Source organism: Carlito syrichta, unplaced genomic scaffold (assembly GCF_000164805.1).
Source record: "Carlito syrichta isolate Samal-C Ts95f unplaced genomic scaffold, Tarsius_syrichta-2.0.1 Scaffold123576, whole genome shotgun sequence".
In the NCBI taxonomy this organism is placed as follows: domain Eukaryota; kingdom Metazoa; phylum Chordata; class Mammalia; order Primates; family Tarsiidae; genus Carlito; species Carlito syrichta.
This window is the reverse complement of record NW_007067672.1, coordinates 148,189-168,323: the sequence shown is the minus strand read 5'-3', so window position 1 is coordinate 168,323 and position 20,135 is coordinate 148,189. Positions and strand designations below refer to the sequence as shown.

Here is a 20,135-nt window from a genome sequence, read left to right as displayed (position 1 = left end):
CCTTCCAAGTAGCTGGAACTACAGGTGCGTGCTACCATGCCTGGCTAATTTTTTAATTTACTGTAGAGATGAGGTCTCGCCAAGTTGCCCGGGCGGGTCTCGAACCCGCGGCCTCAGGCAATCCACTCACCTCGGCCTCCCAAACTGCAGGATTACAGGCTGAGCCACCGAGCCCGAATAGGTAATTTCTAAACCCCAACTCTCCTCCCACCTCCTTCCTTATTGGTGTCCCCGATGTCTATTATTTCAATCGTTGTGGCCTTTTAGCTTCCATTTAAGTGAGAACACATGGTGTTTGGTTTCCTGTTTCTAGTTAGTTCACTTAGAATGATGTTTCCCAGCTCCATCCATGCTGATGCAAAGGACATGATTTCATTCTCTGTTTTTATGGCTGTGTAGTATTCCATGATGTTTCATCATCCAATCGTTGGTGGGCACTTAGGTTAGTTCTGTGATTCTGCTACTGTAAATAGTGCTGCAATGAATATATGATTACAAATATCTTTTTAAGAAAATGATTTGTTTTCCTTTGGGTAGATCTCTAGTAGTGAGATTACTGAGTAGAATGATAATACAATGTTTACTTCTTTGTGAAATCTCCATACTGTTCTACTATGAACTCGTTGAACTAGTTTACAATCCCACCAACAGTGATTGAGCACTCTCTTTTCTCTGCAACTGCACCAACATCTGTTGTTCTTTAGACTTTTTAATGATAGCCTTTCTGACAGGTGTAGATGATATCTCATTGTGGTTTTAACTTGCATTTTTCTGATGATTAGTGATGTGGGGCATTGTTTCATATGTTTGTTGGCTGCTTGTGTGTCTTCTTTTGAGAAGTGTCTGTTCGTGCCCTTTGCCGACTTTTCAGTGGGTTTTGTGTGTATGTATGTGTTAAGTTGTTTGAGTTTCTTGTAGGTTCTGGATATTATCCCTTTGAGGCATAATTTGCAAATATTTTATCCTATTCTGTAGGTTTTCTGTTCACTCTGTTGATTATTTCTTTTGCTGTGCAGAAGCCTTTTAATTTAATCAAGTCCCATTTATGTATTTTTGTTTTGTTGCAATTGCTTTCGGAATCTTCTTCATAAATTTGCCGAGATGATGTCTAGAAGATTGTTTCCTAGATTTTCTACTAGGATTTTTATAGCTTACTTTTAAGTCTTTACAGATTCAATCTTGGGCAGCCTGAGTATATGCTGTTTGGTGCCTCTCTTTAAGAAAATGAGGCCGGGTGTGGTGACTCAAGCCTGTAATCCCAGCACTTTGGGAGGCCGAGGTGGGGGGATTGCCTGAGGGCAAGGTGAGTGCATTGCCTGAGCCCCTGGGTTTGAAAACATCCTGGGCAACTTCAGGAGACCTCACCTCTACAATAAATCAAAAAATTAACTGGGCATGGTAGTGCATGCCTGTAGTTCCAGCTACTTGGAAGGCTGAGGAGGAAGGATTTGCCTGAGCCTGGGTGATCAAAAGGTTGATGCTGGGGTGGCTGTGAGTGCGCCACTGCACTCCAGCCTAGGCGACGGAGTGAGACTCCAACTCAAAAAAAAAAAAGAAAGAAAGAAAATGAACACTGGGCCGGGCGTGGTGGCTCACGCCTATAATCCCAGCACTTTGGGAGGCCGAGGTGAGAGAATTGTCTAAGCCCACGGGTTTGAGACCAGCCTGGGCAATTTAGTGAGCCCTCATCTCTACAATAGAATAAAAAAATTCGCCAGGTACGTTTGCACATGTCTGTAGTTCCAGCTATTTGGAAGGCTGAGGAGGAAGGATTGCCTGAGTCCAGCAGGTCGGGGCTGCGGTGACCATGAGCGTGCCACTGCACTCCAGCCTGGGTGACAGAGTAAGACTCCAACTCAAAAAAAAAAAAAAGATGAAAGAAAGAAAATGAACACAAATGTGCTGTGCTGGTTGAGCATAGTCTTGACCGGCGAGGACTTTCATGTTAGTTGGTGTTGATGAGAAATAAATCCTCCACTTGTAATTTTACATGTCTGAGGCTTGAGAAAATTTCCCACATCTATAATAATCATAAAAGTGACAAGCTATTGAGAACCTACCATATGCGAGGCACTACATCAGAATTCCTAAGAGTAACTGGCAGTGAAGATAAGAGGGAGCCTATTCTTCTGACTTTGTCTTTTTCAGTTCCTGCAGTTTCACCTATCTAGTGATTTTTTTTTTTTTTTTGAGTTGGGGTCTCACTCTGTTGCCCAGGCAGAGGCAGTAGCATGACTATGGCTCGCCACAGCCTTGACCTCCTAGGATCAGGTGGCAATTCTTCTGACTAGCCTCCAAGGTAGCTAGGAGTAAAGGCCCAGGTCACCATGCCTAGCTAATTTTTAAATGTGTTTGTAGAGACAAGGTCTTGCTATGTTGAGACCTAGGCTGATCTCAAACTCCTGTGCTCAAGCACTAAGCCCACCTTCACTTCCCAAAGTGCTAAGATTACAGGTGTGAGTCACTGTACCTAGCCTCTGTCTAATGATTTTTGACCAGATGCTGGGCATTGTGAATTTTATGTTGTTGAGTTTTGGGGCTTGCTATCTTTCCTTCAAGAGTGTTTTGGCAGGTCTAAGTTACTTACTGATCATCTTGATCCTCTCTTTTTAAAATTTTATTATTTTATTTTTGTAGAAATGGGAGTCTCGCATGTTGCCCAGGCTGATCTTGAGCTTCTGCCATCAAGTATTAGAATTCTCTCATCTCAGTCTCCCAAAATGCTGAGATTAGAAGTGTAAGCCACCACACCCAGTCCATCTCTATCCCTCTGAAATCTGTTTTTAAGTTTTGTTAGAGTAGCTTTGCTCCAGGGCTAGTTTAGACCTGTCTCAAATGTGTGACCCTTCTGTGGTCTCTGCTTAATGTCCTAGGTGTCCTCTCCACTCTGGATGGTCAGAACTCAAACATCTCCTAGCCCTGTGAATTTTGGAGTCATTCAGCTTATTGCTCCCCAGACATTTTTTTGCTCAGTCTTGTAGAGTTTTACTCTATGCAAGAGTATCTTTTTTTTCTTTTCTTTTCTTTTCTGAGTTGGAGTCTCACTTTGTTACCCAGGCTGGAGTGCAGTGGCATGCTCATGGCAATCCCAGTGTCATCCTGCTGGGCTCCAGCAATCCTTCTGCCTCAGCCTTCCAAGTAGCCAGAGCTACAGGCGACTGCTACTATACCCAGCTAATTTTTTAAATTTTTATTTAGAGATGAAGTCTCCCAAAGTTGCCCAGGCTGGTCTCAAACCCGTGGGCTCAGGCAGTCCTCTCATCTCGGCCTCCCAAAGTGCTGGGATTACAGGCTTGAGCTACCGCTCCCGGCCCTGCACGTGTATCTTAGTGTTCAAAAACACACATAAAGAGAATTCTTTGAAGATTTGTGGCACTTGCTCTCTGTGTAGCTTCCTCCTCTCTGATACTCTGCCTTGCAAAATCCAGCTGCCTCTGCATCCCCAATCTGGATCTGTGTGTCCTCCACTCAGTGAAACCCCAGAGTCTATGTGGCTTCCCCTCTGCACTGTTGCACTGTTAGCTGTGTGTCCAGACACAAGGTGCTCATGAAATTCAGCTCATTTGGATATTTTCTCTCAGAGACCAGAGCAATACACTGCTCACTGACCAGTATTGGAGACAGCTGTCCAGTTTTCTTGTTGTTTATGGTGGGAGCAAATTCTGAAGTCAGCGGCTCCTCTGTGGCCCAAAGCAAAAGTCTTCTGACTCTGAACATTTCAAACTCTGTACCTCATTTCAGAGCTCATTTCTCCTCCACCCAATGCTTCCATGGTTCCTGCTCATATATGAGATGATCTCTAGCCCTGGCCCTTCATGGTGATAAGAGTGGAAGTAATATTCCTGGAAGCCATGCCCATGCCAGTGTGGTATCCCTCCCCTATACACAGAGGGGGCAGTGGGCTGCAGAAACACCAGCATGAAATCCACATTAGGTGAGTTGCCAGCTCAACTTTCCCTCCCCAGGATTCCAAAACCAACTGTGGCTCCACTGATGCCACCTGACATGGAAAGGTGCCAGGCCCAGGAAGCTCAAGGCTTGTCAGACCCCCAGGGATGGAATTTGCCATGCTTTCTCATGCTTCACATGGAGGGGACCAGCTCTGGGGAGCTGCATAGTTGCAGGCTGCAGGGCTCTCCTTTGGGGCTGGTGTGGGCAGCTCTGTACAGATGCTGTCCATAGGCCTGTCAGACCAACAGGTAGTCTGTGGCAGCTGCCCTGGAGCTTATGGGCTATGTACAGGCTCCACAATGAAAAGTCAATGAGTCACTGGAGGAGAGTCTAGGAGGGTATTCAGGATGTCGCAGAGACACTGACTGAGCCCTGAGGGGACATGCCAGAGCCTTCTGGGAATGTTGGTCCTGCCAGCCCAGGTCTCCAGTCGGTTTTTTTTTTTAGTTGGAGTCTCACTCCGTCACCCAGACTGGAGTGCAGTGGCCGCTCCCAGCCACCGCAGCCTCGACCCACTGGGCTCCGGCGATCCTTCCGCCTCAGCCTTCCAAGTAGCCGGAATTATAGGCACGCGCTACCATGCCCAGCTAATATTTTGATTTATTGTAGAGATGAGGTCTTGCCAGGTTGCCCAGGCGGGTCTCGAACCCACGGGCTCAGGCAATCCACTCACCTCAGCCTCCCAAGATGCGGGATTACGGGCTGAGCTACCGAACCTTTTTATTGTTCATTGCATAATGAGTGTTGAGTTTTGTGAATGCTCTTTCTGTACCTATTATCAATCCATTTTGTTGTTTATTTCATTCATTTCTGTTCTCCCACTGATTTCTTTACTTCATTCTTTTTTTTTTTTTGAGTTGGAGTCACTCTGTCGCCCAGGCTGGAGTGCAGTGGCACGCTCCATCCACTGCAGCCTTGACCTGCTGGACTCAGGCTATCCTTCCACCTCAGCCTTCCAAGTAGCCAGAACTACAGGCGCATATTACCACACCCAGAAATTTTTTAAAATTTATTGTACGGACGAGGTCTCACCATGTTGCCCAGGCTGGTCTCGAACCCATGGACTCCGGCAATCTCTCGCCTCGGCCTCCCAAAGTACTGGGATTATAGGCTTGAGCCACTGCGCCCTGCCACTTCATTCTTTAATTTTGCTTTGCTGCTCTTTTCCAAATTTCTCATGTTGAACACAACTCATTTATACCTACAGATTTCTCTTTCTTTAAAAAATACTCTTTAAGCCGGGCTCGGTGGCTCAGCCTGTAATCCTGCGCCTTTGGGAGGCTGAGGTGAGTGGATTGCCTGAGCTCGCTGGTTTGAGACTTGCCTGGGCAACTTGATGAGACCTCATCTCTACAATAAAATTAAAAAATCAGCCAGGCATGGTAGCGCGTGCCTGTAATTCCGGCTACTTGGAAAGCTGAGGCGCAAGGATCGCTGGAGCCCAGCAGGTCGAGGCTGCGGTGCCCGGGAGTGGCCACTGCACTCCAGCCTGGGCAACAGAGTGAGACTCCAACTCAAAAAAAAAAAAAAAAAAATACTCTTTAAAAATATTCCCTTACTTCTATGTGAGGTGTCAGTTTGGCCACATCCCACAATTTCTTTCTTTCTTTCTTTTTGAAAGTAGGATTTATTGAGAGAACAGAAAAGCTCCCACAGTGGGAGGGGACCTGAGGGAATTGCCCTATAGTTTCTGATAAGATACTTTTACTGTCTTTGCTTATAAAATTTTAAAAATCATTTTCTTGTGATTTCTTTTTTTTATCCTAAACTACTTAGGAGTGCAATAAATTTCCAAATAGGTAGATGGAAGGATGACTGTACACACACACACACACACACACACACAACTACCTTTTTATTTTACTGTGGTCATAGACACAGTCTACTTGATATTGTAGTGATATTTTAAAATATATCACATGCAGCCGGGCTCGGTGGCTCAGCCTATAATCCCGTGCCTTTGGGAGGCTGAGGTGAGTGGATTGCCTGAGCCCTCGGGTTCGAGACCCGCCTGGGCAGGCGAGACCTCATCTCTACAATAAATCAAAAAAATTAGCTGGGCATGGTAGCGCGCGCCTGTAGTTCCAGCTACTCAGAAGGCTGAGGCGGAAGGATTGTTGGAGCCCAGCAGGTCGAGGCTGCGGTGGCCGGGAGCAGCCACTGCACTCCAGTCTGGGCGACAGAGTGAGACTCCAACTCAAAAAATATATATATATATATCACATGCATTTCATAAGAATATATATTTTCTAGCCGGGCTCGGTGGCTCAGCCTGTAATCCCGCGCCTTTGGGAGGCTGAGATGAGTGGATTGCCTGAGCCTGCGGGTTTGAGACCTGCCTGGGCAGGCAAGACCTCATCTCTACAATAAAATAAAAAAGAAATTAGCTGGGTGTGGTAGCACGTGCCTGTAATCCCGGCTACTCGGAAGGCTGAGGCAGAAGGATCGCCGGAGCCCAGCAGGTCGAGGCTGCGGTGGCCGGGAGTGGCCACTGCACTCCAGTCTGGGCGACAGAGTGAGACTCCAACTCAAAAAAAAATAATATATATTTTTCATTTCTAAGTGTAGATGGTATCTGTTTGAACCTAGATGTTCACCTACAAGCTGTTTGCTGTGTTGCCTCAAACAGAATCTGGCTCTGGCTCTGACCCCTTCTCATGGGGGCTTCTTTTTTTTTTTTTTCTGAGACAGTGTCTTGCTCTATTGCCCAGGCTGGAGTGCAGTCGTGCAATCAAAGCTCACTGCAGTCTCAAACTCGTGGGCTCAAGTGGTCTTCCCACCTCAGCCTTCCTAGTAGCTGGGACTATAGGCATGCGCTACCATGTCTTCTGACATAGTGTAGAACTTTTTAGCCTTATTTATCCAGCAGAAGCTGAGGACTTACCCAACACCTATCCTCAGCCTCAATGACTCAGTGACCCCCCTCCCCCAGTACCTACCCATATGTCTTGCCCAACCAAGAGCCAGGACATTGTGGCACTAGTAGGGAGACTCTGGCAGCAGTTGGCCTACCTGTCTGGTGACACCTGCTTGGGCAAAGTCCTTGATGTTCTTGTACTTCTGCAAAAAGCTCTCTAAAAACTGGGCAACTTCTCAAACAGTTACTCCAAGGCAAGCAGCAAGGCACTCTTTCCCTGCATGAGTGAGAAAGACGCATGCTCAGAGTCAAGTCCTAACTTGCCCTTGGTACCAACAGTATGTGCCTTCAATGAGTAGCCATATGCATAGAAATGGACGAGCTGAGAAGCCAGCTGAGGGCCTTGTGAATGGCTCAGGAAGTCAGGTCCAGCTGGCAGCACTGGTCTTTTCTGATTGGTTCGGATGGTATTGGCACTGGCTTTCCAAACTGGGTGCTAGGAGCTGATCAATCTGGACCAGGGCTTGTTTTGTTTTGTTTTGTTTTTGAGTTGGAGTCTCACTCGGTCGCCCAGACTGGAGTGCAGTGGTCGCACCCGGCCACCGCAGCCTCGCCTGCTGGGCTCCGGCGATCCTTCCGCCTCAGCCTTCCGAGTAGCCGGAATTACAGGCATGTGCTACCACACCCGGCTGACTTTTTTTTTTTTAATTTATTGTAGAGATGAGGTCTCGCTGCCCTGGCGGGTCTCGAACCCGCGGGCTCAGGCAATCCACTCACCTCAGCCTCCCAAAGGCGCGGGATTACAGGCTGAGCCACTGAGCCCGGCTTGTTTTGTTTTTTTGAGTCAGAGTTTCACTCTGTTGCCCAGGCTGGAGTGCAGTGGCACGCTCATGGCCACCCCAGTGTCGAACTGCTGGGCTCAGGCCAATCCTTCCACCTCAGCCTTCCAAGTAGCTGAACTACAGGCATGCGCTGCCACGCCAGGCTAATTTTTGTGATTTATTGTAGAGACAAGGTCTCACCAAATTTCCCAAGCTGATCTCGAACCCCTGAGCTCAGGCAATTCTCTCGCCTTGGCCTCCCAAAATGCTGGGATTACAGGCTTGAGACACTGGGCCTGGTGGGAGCCAGTTAAGCATTTTTTTATTGACAAAATTGACTCAAGGCCTGCCAGGTGCTACAGGCAACACAGTGAATAAGTAGAGATGGTCTCTGCTCTTGTTTTGGCCAGGGGGAGACCCAATTCTAGCATGAAGGGGAGACTGGAGCAGGGCATAGAAAAATAGAGGAAGGGAAAGTTTCATGGCCAAATTACAAGAAAATGCTGCCCAGGAGTTCCTATCTTTAGAATATTTATTTGGAGACAAATGCTTTTGGTCTAGAACAATATTTGGTCCTAGAATATGAAGATGTTCTTGTGACACTGCTCAGAGAAAGGTTTGTAGTTGGGGTGGTGTCCCAAGTTCTGGCAAACATTGTGAGCCTCCTGCTGGCTGGGTGCAGGCTCTGGGACCCCACAAACTCTAACAGAAAATTCTGTGTAGCTTTGGAGAAGTTACCTGACTCACCATAAACCCCATTTTTTCATGTGTGACTTAGGAATGATAGCCCTACCCCCCCAAGCGGGGATCCCTATGAACTAGGCATGGAAAACTCAAAGAGTGAGTATATATAGTTATTCCCTTTCATTTTCTTCCAGGAAACAATAATTTAAATAGAGAATAAGAAGTACATGAGAACATAATCTCTTACTTGACAGTGAAATTATAAGGAAAGCCCTGGCTGTGGAGTTGGGGGGAAATGCTGCCTTGTTGGAGGGAACCCCAGAGTGACAAGCAGACTGGAGACCTGCATTTCTGAGAGAGAATGACCAGGACCAGGAGTGGCCTTGCTGTCCTTTGCACTGGATAAACTCTGAAGTCATACTCCAGGGACCCTCGGATGGGATAACCTAGGAACTATGGCCTGGAGGGTGCAGATGTGGGGTCTGTGAAACCCAGAGAAAAGACCTTCAAAAGAGTGGGACTGATTGGTCCCCTCTTTAGCCAGGCCCTGGCCAGCTGATGCCTAGCAGTTCTGGACAGAAAGAATGTTTGAATCTTGGGATAGCAAAGGGGTGAGTTTTTGCTTCCAGGGCTTTTCCAGGAAGAGTGGGAAGGTCTGGGGCACCCTGTTCTCCCAACAGAGAGGCATAAAGTATTGAAACCCTTGGTCCTTCCTCTACGCTCAGGACTGCCTGATGACTTGGAGCTCTTTGACTGGAAATGAAAAAAGCAACAACAACAAAACTCTAGTATCCCTTTTAGAGCTTAAAACATAATATTTGATATTTTTCACAGATAAGTATGTATTTTACTATACTTTACTGAAATAGTCCATCTACAACTCTTTCTTTCTATCAAATTCCAATCACCACACTCAGCTATGGCACTGCTTGGAAAATCCCATTGGTTCTCAGAAAGAAATCAGATGGTGGCCAGATACCTTAGCCAGGTCAGCAAGATAGGGTTTTGAGTATCTTTGTAGCTGAGTCTTCTCTCATCTCCAATCTGTTGTTAAACCCATCTGGTGAATTTTTAACTTCAGATATTACCATATCCAGTTTTAGATTTTACATTTGGTTCTCTTTATTTGCTGAAGTTTTCTTTTTTCATTTACTATGAACATATTTTCCTTTACTTTCTTGAGCCATCTGTAGTTACTAATAGCAACTTTAAAATCCTTTTTTGCTAAGCCCAACATCTGGGTCATCTCAGGATCTGCTTCTATGATTGCTTTTTCTCTTGAATATGGTCAAGTTATCTTGTTTCTTCATATGTTTAGGAATTTGGAATTGTATCCTGGATGTTGTATGTGATACATTATAGACTCCAGGTTCTCGTGCAGTGGTGCAATCATAGCTTACTGCAGCCTTGAACTCCTAGTCTCAAGCAATCTTTCTATCTCAGCCTCCTCAGTAGTTGGGACTAACAGGTACATGCCACCATACCTGGCTAAATTTGGCTAAAGAGTACTAGCTTTTTTTTTTTTTTTTTAAAGGGAATTAGTACACCCTTTAGCCAAATTGAACTTTAGCTAATTTTTAGCTAATTTAACTAAAGTCACACTTCAAACTCTGTCTTCCTGCAGCAGGCAGCACCTGAAATCTCAGGTCAATCCTTTCATTTTAGCTGGGCTGTTTGAAGTCTGCCCCAGTCATACATAGTTGGGGGTTAGTCAGAGATCTGGGCATTTTCATACCTAGAATTTGGGCTTATCCCCTTGCTCTCTTCTTTCTGGAGTTTCTCCCTTCACTTTCCAGATTCTCTATTGTCCCAACCACTGTCCTCTGATTCTTCAAGCTGGTAGGACTATGCTCTTATCCAAGTTTCTGCTGTCCATAGCATGGACTAAGGCTTGCCTTCAGGTGAGGAGCTGCAGAATGGGACACTCACCTGTGCTAGTCTTTTCTTCCAAGTGTCAGTCAACCTCCAGCTTCTGTTTGCTTTTGATCACTTTCCTGTGACTTCAGGCTTTTTCATATATTTTCCAGTTTACAGTTGATACCTTTGGAAGAATTGCTCTGATGAAAGCTACTTGACCATCACCAGAAGTCACACCTCTCTAAATACTTACAGCTGAGAAAGAATCCATTTCTTTTCTTCTGTAGAACTGTCATGTCTGAAGGGCAGTGGGTGGCCTTGATTCCTGTTTGTGAAGAAAGCCTGTCTACAAGGGAACAGATGATGTGGGAATTCCAAAAGAAGTAGAGATGAGAGACTGAGATGAAGACAGAAGGTCTGGGCAGCTCTCTCGGCCCTAGAATCCTGCTTCCCACTCTTTGGGCACCCTTGACAGTGGAACTGTCACACTCTAAAGCCACTGTCTGTCTCTCAGGCAGGACAGCTTTTGGCTCTGCAGGAGCTTCTCTGTCTTATGCTTCATGTGAACTAGCTCCTTTTTTCATAGAACTTACCTCCCCACTTTCACTCAATTGATCAGGTTCCTGCTTTTTAAGTTGCAATCACATGCACGCCTATCTCCTTAAAGGCTACATAGGACCTGTTTGATGGGCGCTCTGAGCATGCCCCACCTCTAAAATCCTACAAGAACACATAATTTGACTCTTCCCACAGATGACTAATATATCCTGTGTGTGTGAATCTATGTGTGCACACATATTACAATTTTTTTTTTTGAGTCGGAGTCTCACTCTGTCGCCCAAGCTGGAGTGCAGTGGCACACTCACAGCCACCGCAGCCTTGACCTGCTAGGCTTAGGTGATCCTACCGCCTCAGCCTTCCAAGTAACTGGAACTACAGATGCATGCCACCACACCTAGCTAATGTTTGTGATTTATTGTAGAGACGAAGTCTCACCAAGTTGCCCAGGCTGGTCTCAAACCTCCAGACTCAGGCAATCCTCCCACCTTGGCCTCCTAAAGTACTGGGATTACAGGCTGAGTCACCGCGCCCTGCCCACATGTTACAATTTTAACTTTAGGAGGACAATTTTCACTCCCTTTTCTCCAAGTGTTCTGCCCTACAACCCACACAGATTCAGCCTTTCACTCCTGTTTACATCTCTAAGGCCAGGCAAGTGCCCGGCATACAGTGGGACTTTGGGAAGACTGGCTGGTCATGTTGGAACAGACCTGCCATTAAACCCCACACAATGTTCAAACCTCAGCTCAGGCATTGTGGCTCTGGGTCATCTTTCCAGACTGTCCTGGCTCTGTCCAGGTGGGGCCCTCCTCTGGATACCTTGACACAGGGTCTCTTCTACACACGCACTGATGATGCAGTGCTATACCCAGGCCTGCTGTGTGTTTCTTCTGACAAGTGTGGTCCCCTGGGAGCAACCGTGGGCCAGATGGTGTGCACAGAGCACGTAACTGTTGATCAAACGATGACTGCGTGTAGAGGCAAACTGAAGAGTCATTTAATAATTTGGGAGGACACATGTGTAAGACTAAGAGCAATAGGAGCTCAGAGGAGGGCCGGAAGAGGTAGGAGCTACTCCCCAGAGGAGACAGACCCTGCTGGGCTGGGAAGGTGCCTCATACATCTATGGGCATCTGAATGTAGTTGACTGAAGGAGAAAGACAAGGCCACCATAGCAGCTGCTCTGCGGCTCTGCATTGCTCCTGCCAGCACCTACATGCTGGGTGCATGTGTCTGAGGGGTTGGGTGTGCTGCCCCATGGATGGGGCTGAGTACATGGACCTGGCACCCTCTGGGGCCTCTTTCCTGCTTCCTTCACCATCCTGTGCGGCTTCTGCCTTTGTCACAGTCTTCACAATGATCGTGTCACCAATTTTCTCAAGAACGAGTGGGCTCTGCACATACTCCCAGTGTTCATGGACTGCTCAGAGGTACATTTATGTGGAAATACAGGAATCCACTGAAAGCCAACTGGTGCAAAGCTCCTCTACTGATTTCCAAAGGGTCTCCGGCAGGCCAGAAGGCCTGACAAGGTCACCTGGGTTCCTCGGTCCCAGCTCATGTGATAAGTTCCCAAACACAAAGAGAAGAGAGATGCACAGCAGCAGAGACACAGTAATTCCAGCTGTCAAGTGGGATGGGAACAACGGGAGCAGCCGAGACGGAGGCTCAGGGTGGAACCCCTGTGTCACTATCAGGGCTAAAAGCAGCCAAATTACCCTTTTCACCAACATCACAACTAATGACTCACTGCTTATTTACAAAGTGTGACTCTTTTCATCTCCAGAAAAAAACAAAGTGAATACCCCAGAAGGAGCCAAACAGACGGCAGTGGGCAGGGGCAGATCGGGCCATCCTCCTGGAGCAGAGCAATTGGGAGAGGTGGCAGTGGGAAGGAACACTTCTCAGGGTCTCTGCACAAGGTGCACCACTCAAAGTCATACTCCTGGAGCAGAGCCTGCCACGTGGCAGGTGCTCAATGCACTCATCCTCTGTCCTGTTCTCCCGACTGGATTTGAGATGCTGCCCCAGCCAGGGTGGAAGGTGGCTGCCACAGGAGACCTGCAGAAGTTGCTCAGTTATGTGGAAGCATTTGTCGACATAGCACAGACTTGAAGTGGACACAGATGTGGTGAGATGACGGATATGAGAGTTGACTGCGTGCCAGGTACGGCCTCACAAACTCTACAAGAGCATTTTCTGAGGGGTAGATGGCACCGCAAGGTAGAGGGCCTTGTACATGGCCACACAGTTAGGAGGTGACAGAGTTGGGATCAAGCATGGGCTGCCTGGCTTGGGATAGGGGAGGTGACGTTCTGCCTGCAGAGCCGAGGTGAACAATATGCCCGTAACACGTGTTTCTGGAGCAAGGGCAAAAGGCAATCATAGCTAATATAACTTGGCAGAGTGCTGCCTTCCCCCAAGCCAGAGACCTCAGGGAGATTCAGGGGTGTAAACAGAGGAAGGCTGAGGGGAGGAAAAGGACCAGACAACTCTGAGAAGAATCAATCCGATGTTACTCCATTGTCACCCACTGAGGCTTGTTCTTTAAAACAAGGTTTCTTAGTCTGTTTTCCCAAAACTATGTACACACATAAAATGTTTTCAAAAAGTGGACCTGAAAGATTAACGATTACGAAGTCCAACAAATTGTTCAATGAATGTCATGTGCTTTCTCTGTGCCAGGCAGTGAGCTAAACTGATGTGCTCCTGTCTTTGTGGTACTCACGTTCCTGTTGGTGTGCAAAACTGTGAACGGATGAGCAAGGGCAGAGCTGGCGTCTCTCGCTTTCCTGCTGGCTTGAAGAACAGAACTGCCAAGTTGTAGGCTCTGTCAGAGGCGAGAGGCCTATGTGGCAAGAAGCTAAGCCGCTTCCAGCTGAGAGGCAGTAAGAAATGGAGCCAACAACGTGGTTCCTCCCAGTTGAGCTGCAGATGAGATCACAATCCCCACCAACACCTTGACTGTAGCCCTGAGGGACCCAGCAAAGAACCCACACCTAGAGAAACTGCACGATAATAAACATGTATTTTTTTAAGCTGCTATGTTTATGGCAATTTGTTACCTAGAAATGGGTGACTAATACTATGGCCGAGGAAGGTTGAGAAAGGGGAAAGTTAAGTTCCAAACTGCAGAAGTGACTCTGTGGCTCTGTGATTGTGCAAGGGCTGGTGCCCTGCAGAGGGAATAGCAGAGCACAGCCCCAAGATGGGTGCCGGCCTGTCTGGTTTGTGGTGGTTTTGGACAAATCAGTCAGTTGCAGTTGTGGGGCAGACACTGGGCACACCTGTTTAGCAGCCCTGTGGTCTTCCTGGAGACGGCAAGGTCGCTGCTGGGGATAATTGGCTATGCACTGGCCCGTTATTCTTGTGGTGAAGCTTGCTCAATTTTTCTGCCTTTCTGTGAATAAACAAAGGGTTTCCATGGCAGGGAGGCGAGTCCTCTTTTCAGGGTCTCTGCACAAGCTGCACTGCTCAAAGCAGAACTGATCAAAGGCAGAAGGAGGTCTGCACAGGCCTGCCGACAGCCTCATGAACCCTTCCTTAAGGCGGGACTGGCTGGCCAACAGCTGCTCCCGAGGGGAAATCAGGCCTCTGATTCAGCATGACCTACAGGCAGAAAAGAATTTAAAACTTTCAAGCCAGTCGAGTAGACGGAATTACAGGTGGCTCAGCCTGTAATCCCGCGCCTTTGGGAGGCTGAGGTGAGTGGATTGCCTGAGCCCGCGGGTTCGAGACCCGCCTGGGCAGCGAGACCTCATCTCTACAATAAATCAAAAAATCAGCCGGGCGTGGTAGCGCGCACCTGTAATTCCGTCTACTCGGAAGGCTGAGGCGGAAGGATCGCCGGAGCCTAGCAGGTGGAGGCTGCAGAGGCCGGGAGCGGCCACCGCACTCCAGTCTGGGCGATGGAGTGAGACTCCAACTCAAAAAAAAAAAAAAGAAAAGAATTTAAAACTTTCAGACAGCCCAGGGAGTTGGTGGGAGAGCAGAAGGCCTCTGCCATGAGAGCTGGGCTAGGCAAGGTGGGTAGAGGAAGATGAACAGTAAAAACGGGGAGGAGAGGAGAGGCTTGCAAAAGAGGACACAGACAGCCAAACTTCTTGCTCTCCAGGGATTCCTGGCCTAGCCCCTTATCTCCTGCCTGCTGCCCATAAGGTTTGATTGACCTTCAACCCTGCTCCCAGCCTGAGACTTGGGTCTGCCCTCTGTAGGGGGTTTTGGCTGTGGTGAGCCCTGCCCTGGAAAGATGGGTGGGTACTGAGATGTGGAAATGTGTCCACACCAGAGCATGTTCTAAGGTCGTCTAACTTTATAAGGCCTTGATGTGTGTATATGGACAAAAGTTTCTTAGGGTCTCAAAGCATGGAAATGGCACCCAGTCCAGTGGTATGGTATGGATGTGTGGCCACAGCCAGGCCATGCTTAACCCTTGTGGCTTCCTCTGAGAGGCCAGCTGTGACTCTGAACGAACTGAGAGTGTGAGTTGTCCGACAAGTGTCTGCTGGTCATGTTATGTAAACAACAGGCAGGGACTCACAAATGATTTCTCTGAGACACAGACACATTTTTTTTTTATTTTTTCTTTTTTGAGTTGGAGTCTCACTCTGTCGCCCAGACTGGAGGGCAGTGGCCGCTCCCGGCCACCGCAGCCTCAACCTGCTGGGCTCTGGCGATCCTTCCGCCTCAGCCTTCCGAGTAGCTGGAATTACAGGCATGCGCTACCAAGCCCGGCTGATTTTTTTTATTTATTGCAGAGATGAAGTCTTGCCGCCCAGGCGGGTCTCGAACCCGCGGGCTCAGGCAATCCACTCACCTCAGCCTCCCAAAGGCGCGGGATTACAGGCTGAGCCACCGAACCCGGCTTGACACAGACACATTTAAACACAGGTGCCCGACCACTGGCTTACAGGTGACCCCAAGACTGCAGCTCCTACCTGCAGCCTACCTGCTCCATAGACCACTGCAAACACCACCTTCTTGGCTTGCTGTCTGTCTATATGGGTCACACGGTCCCCGGGAACATCCCTCCGGTGTGGAGAGACAGCATGGAGTCAGGCACGATTAGCACTGTCAGAGGAAGAGTAGTGAGTCTGAAGCATTCAATGCCCCCTTGCTTCTTTCTCTGGAGCTTCTTCACGGTTTCACATCAGCTTGTCACGCAGGCAGGGGACACCTGCAGCATCACCTCGGCAAGAGCCCCAGATGGACACTGACGGTGAGGCTGTAGCAGCTGCAGGCTAGTCAAGTGTCAGCCTCCAAGTTCTGAGGTGTCCACAAGTCAAAAACAAAAACTGCTTTCACCAAAGTCGTGCTCACCTAACTGCAGGAAAGCCCATGCTGTGTTGGGGTGCCTAGGCCACGTCTGTGTCTGCTGCAGTGGGGGAGCTGGTTTTTAGTCCTTTATTGTCCCACTCTTGACTGAATAAGCAGCCTCTGTCCTGGCATCCCACAGACAGAGGCCATGGGGCAAGCCACAACCTGGGGCTACAGCATTGAGATAGAATAAAGACCAGTGTAGCCTCTGTCTGAACCACAGCAATCTCCGAAGATTAAAGCTGAGACATCTGAGTAGCACAGGAGCTACAGGATACCACCAGCACTGCCAAGAGTCACTTCTCCCTGCTAGGGCACCCCACTCAAGGACAAGCAGCCTGCCAGGTGCCCTGGGCACCACTACCTGTTTTCTCTCTTGTAGACATCCTTGTCATCTACGCCAGGGCCCCTACTGGGCTGGTGACCTCAGATTTAGAAGCAGTGAATGATATGAGGCAAGAAAAAGAGAAGAGAAGGAAGACAAAGGAAGGGGAGGGGAGGGCAGGAGAGGAGAGAGGGGAAAAGAGGAGAAGACAGAGAGAAAGAAAAAAGGAACAAAAACAAGAAACCTCTCTCAGTCGTGTGTGTGTGTGTGTGTGTGTGAGACTGGCTATGTGCTGGGGCCCTCCTTTTTTGCTTAGACAGTCTGTTTACAACTCTACCTTAGCCTTCACTTCCTGCTTGCACTGAGGCCAGCCCAAGATGAAAGCCCAGGGTCTTCTTAGGTCTTTTCTGAGTATACAAGCTGCTCTGGGCATGCATGGAGCTTCTAAATTTCTCAGTATACAAGTGCATTTGAATGCCCTAATTTAGAAAAAGATAATCTCTCTCCCCAGTTTTTCCTCCCAAGCTTTCAGCACTTTATTATTTGCTTCAACTATAATCCTTTGCCCCATGTGGCTGCAGGTTGTCTGCCTTACAATGTTTTCAACACTGTCTGACCCTTTTCTGCAGCAAGTGGGATCTGAATTAGGTGAAACAATAACAAGTGTCCATGTCAGTCCTTCAGGCAGCCCACAGACAAGTGAGAATGGACACACGCTTCTTTTCAAATAAGGTATATTCGGCTCTCTCCAGAGTCAGGGACCAGATCCCACACTGGGAACACACTGCTGCCTTCTTCAAGACTGGGGTTGAGGGAGAAGGGCAAGTGAAAACACCACAAAGCTCTCTCCTACCATTTTAAAGTTACCTTTTTCTTGATATATCATTTGCTTGGTTGCTGTAAACCTTTGCCTCTTTTCCAAAGTTCTGACAAAGTTACTTCTGACAATTTTTGTTAGATTTTTCAATCTTTCTGTGGAGGAATGGGCCCATGGAGCTCCTTACCCCATCATTTTTGCTGATATTCTGGACTTCATTGATTTCCACCACCTGATTTCCAAGTACCAATGCATTTCAGTTTTTCTTCCCTTTTACTACTATGTTAAGCTGTTTTAGCCACTTGTTTATCTTACCCTTGAACCTGGTTTTAAACCTGGCATTGGTAAGAGCTGTATTTGATAGGAAGCAAAAGACCAACCTCGTCCATGCTCAGAACAAATATGTCAACTCATATATTGCAAAATACCTGCACTCCCATACCTCTATTTTGAACACGTGCTCACAACCTGCTCCCAGGAAAGATATTACTAATAAATATATTAAGAATAGCTTCCTCTGTGGTCCTCCCAGTGCTACCTGCAACCAAATCAGATATTGCCTTGGCTCAAGGAAATGGATCTGAGGATAACTGCAGGGGTGGGGGAAATCTGGGGCAGGTATGATCACACAGGTGATCGCTCTCCAATTTGCTGTGTGAGGTTGGAAAATTATCTGAGGAAGCAGCATTAAGATCTCCCACTGGGTATTCTGTCCTCCTTCCTGTGGGGAAATTTTTTTTTAAATCTCCTAGAACATATTTCACAGTGAACCAAACTGTGACAAGATCCAAATAACACAATAGATAGATATAATGGGTATATATTAAACAGTACACTCTGATAACAGAGAATAAATTTACTTCTCAAACACTTAGGGCGTACTTATAATATGTATACTTAATATGTATCATATATTAAGATACACAGAAAACATCAAAAGATTGCATAAAGTAGAAATATTAAAATAACACTGTGATCACAGTGCAAAAAATCTTAGAAATTAAAAACAAAACCAAAGCATCATTAAGATGTCAGCTCTCCTTAAGTTAATTTGTGAATTTAATGTGATCTCAATAAAAATATCAAAAACTTTTTTACGGAACTAGACAAGGTGATGCTAAAGTTCCTATTGAAAAATGAATGCAGGCTGGGCTCGGTGGCTCAGCCTGTAATCTCAGAGCTTTGGGAGGCCGAGGTGAGTGGATTGCCTGAGCCCACAGGTTCAAGACTTGCCTGGGAAACTTGGTGAGACCTCATTTCTACAATAAATCAAAAATTAGCTGGGCGTGGTAGTGCGTGCCTGTAGTTCCAGCTACTTGGAAGGCTGAGGCGGAAGGCTCTCCAGAGCCCAGCAGGTCGAGGCTGCAGTGGTCAGGAGAGGCCACTGCACTCCAGTCTGGGTGACAGAGTGAGACTCCAACTCAAAAAACAAAAACAAAACGAAAAATGAATGCACAAAAATAAGTAGGAAAGCTGAAAAAGAGGAGTTCTGAGGGGAACCTAGCCTCCCAGATATTAAAACATTTTTTGTAGTTACAATGGTGAAGTACTGGTACATAGACAGACTGACTATTGGAGTGGGACAGAAAGTTCAGACATAGACTCAATTATATATAGAAACCTAATATAATAAAGGTAGCATCTCCAGTTACTGTAATAAGGATGGTATCCCATTTATCTTTGATAAATGGTGCTGGGACAGCTGGATGGCCATTTAGAAAAAGATAAGAAAAGAAAACGTGGGTTAATTCTTCTATAACCTGGCTGTAGAGAAAGGCTTTCTAACCATGACTAAAAATTCAGGTGCAGTTTAAAAAATTTTTAAAATTGATACATTTGATTACAACCCCTGCCCTGAACAATAAAGCCAGATCTTTTGTGTAGCATCAAATATAAACAAAGTAAAAAGACAAACAATGAACTAGGAAAAAATATTTGTAATATGTATTACAGTTGAAAGGCTGATATCCCTAACAAATAGCTTTTTTAAATTGAAGAAATAAAGACACAAAAATTCCTGTGGAAGAATGGGCCAAATACACAAATAGCTACTCCAGTTAAAAATATGTTAAAAATGATTTATATCAGGCTAATCCAAATTGAGGCACATTCTATAAAATAAACTGGCTCTACTCTTCAAAAATGTCAATGTTCTGAAAGACAAAGAGAGGTTGAAAAGCCTAGGTAGGCTGAGGGCTGAAATGAGAGGATTGCTTGAACCCAGGAGTTTGAGGCTGCCTGAGCTATGATTGTGCCACTGCCTAGGTGACAGAACAAAACCTTGTCTCTTAAAAAATTTTTGCTGAGGAGCTGTTTTAGAAGAGATGAGGCCGGGTGCTATGGTTCACACCTGTTAATCCCAGCCCTTTGGGAGACTGAGGTGGGATGACTGCTTGAACTCACAAGTTTGAGACCCGTCTGGACAAAATAGTGAAACTTTGTCTCTACAAAAAGTTTAAAAATTAGCCGGGTGTGGTGGTGTGTGCCTGTAGTCCTAGCTACTTAAGAGACTGAGGCAGAAGTATCACCTGAGCCTAGGAGGTCAAGGCTGCAGTGAACTGTGATCCATGCCACTGCTCTCCAGCCTAAGTGACAGAGTGAGTCTCCAACTCAAAAATCAAGAAAGAGATGAGACCTAACAATGAAATGTAATGACTGATTCTAGATTGAAAAAAAATTACTGTAAAGAATATTATTGGGACAATTAATAAAGTTTTAATATGGTTTGTATTTTAGATAATAGTATTGTACCAATGTTAACTCTCCTGAATTTAACAACTGTGTACTCTTATAGGAGGTAATGCTATTGCTCTTAGGAAATAACACATCAAACTATTTACGGGTGAAGGATTATGATGTTTGTAATTTAACCTCAAAAGACTCAGCAAAATATTGCTAAGTATATGTGATATATTTCTTTTTTTTTTTTTTTTGAGTCGGAGTCTC

The 20,135-nt window shown here is 46.6% G+C and overlaps 1 protein-coding gene across 1 annotated transcript in view; it reads right to left on the bottom strand.

Moving 5' to 3' along the window:
* The window catches only part of POLN (DNA polymerase nu), a 141,195-nt gene that overhangs the window by 3,374 nt on the left and 117,686 nt on the right, over nucleotides 1–20,135 (bottom strand). Inside the window, 3 exon segments of the mRNA XM_021707722.1 lie at nucleotides 2,747–2,762; nucleotides 6,964–7,085; nucleotides 15,680–15,759. Of these exon segments, the coding sequence (XP_021563397.1) occupies nucleotides 2,747–2,762; nucleotides 6,964–7,085; nucleotides 15,680–15,759 (218 nt within the window).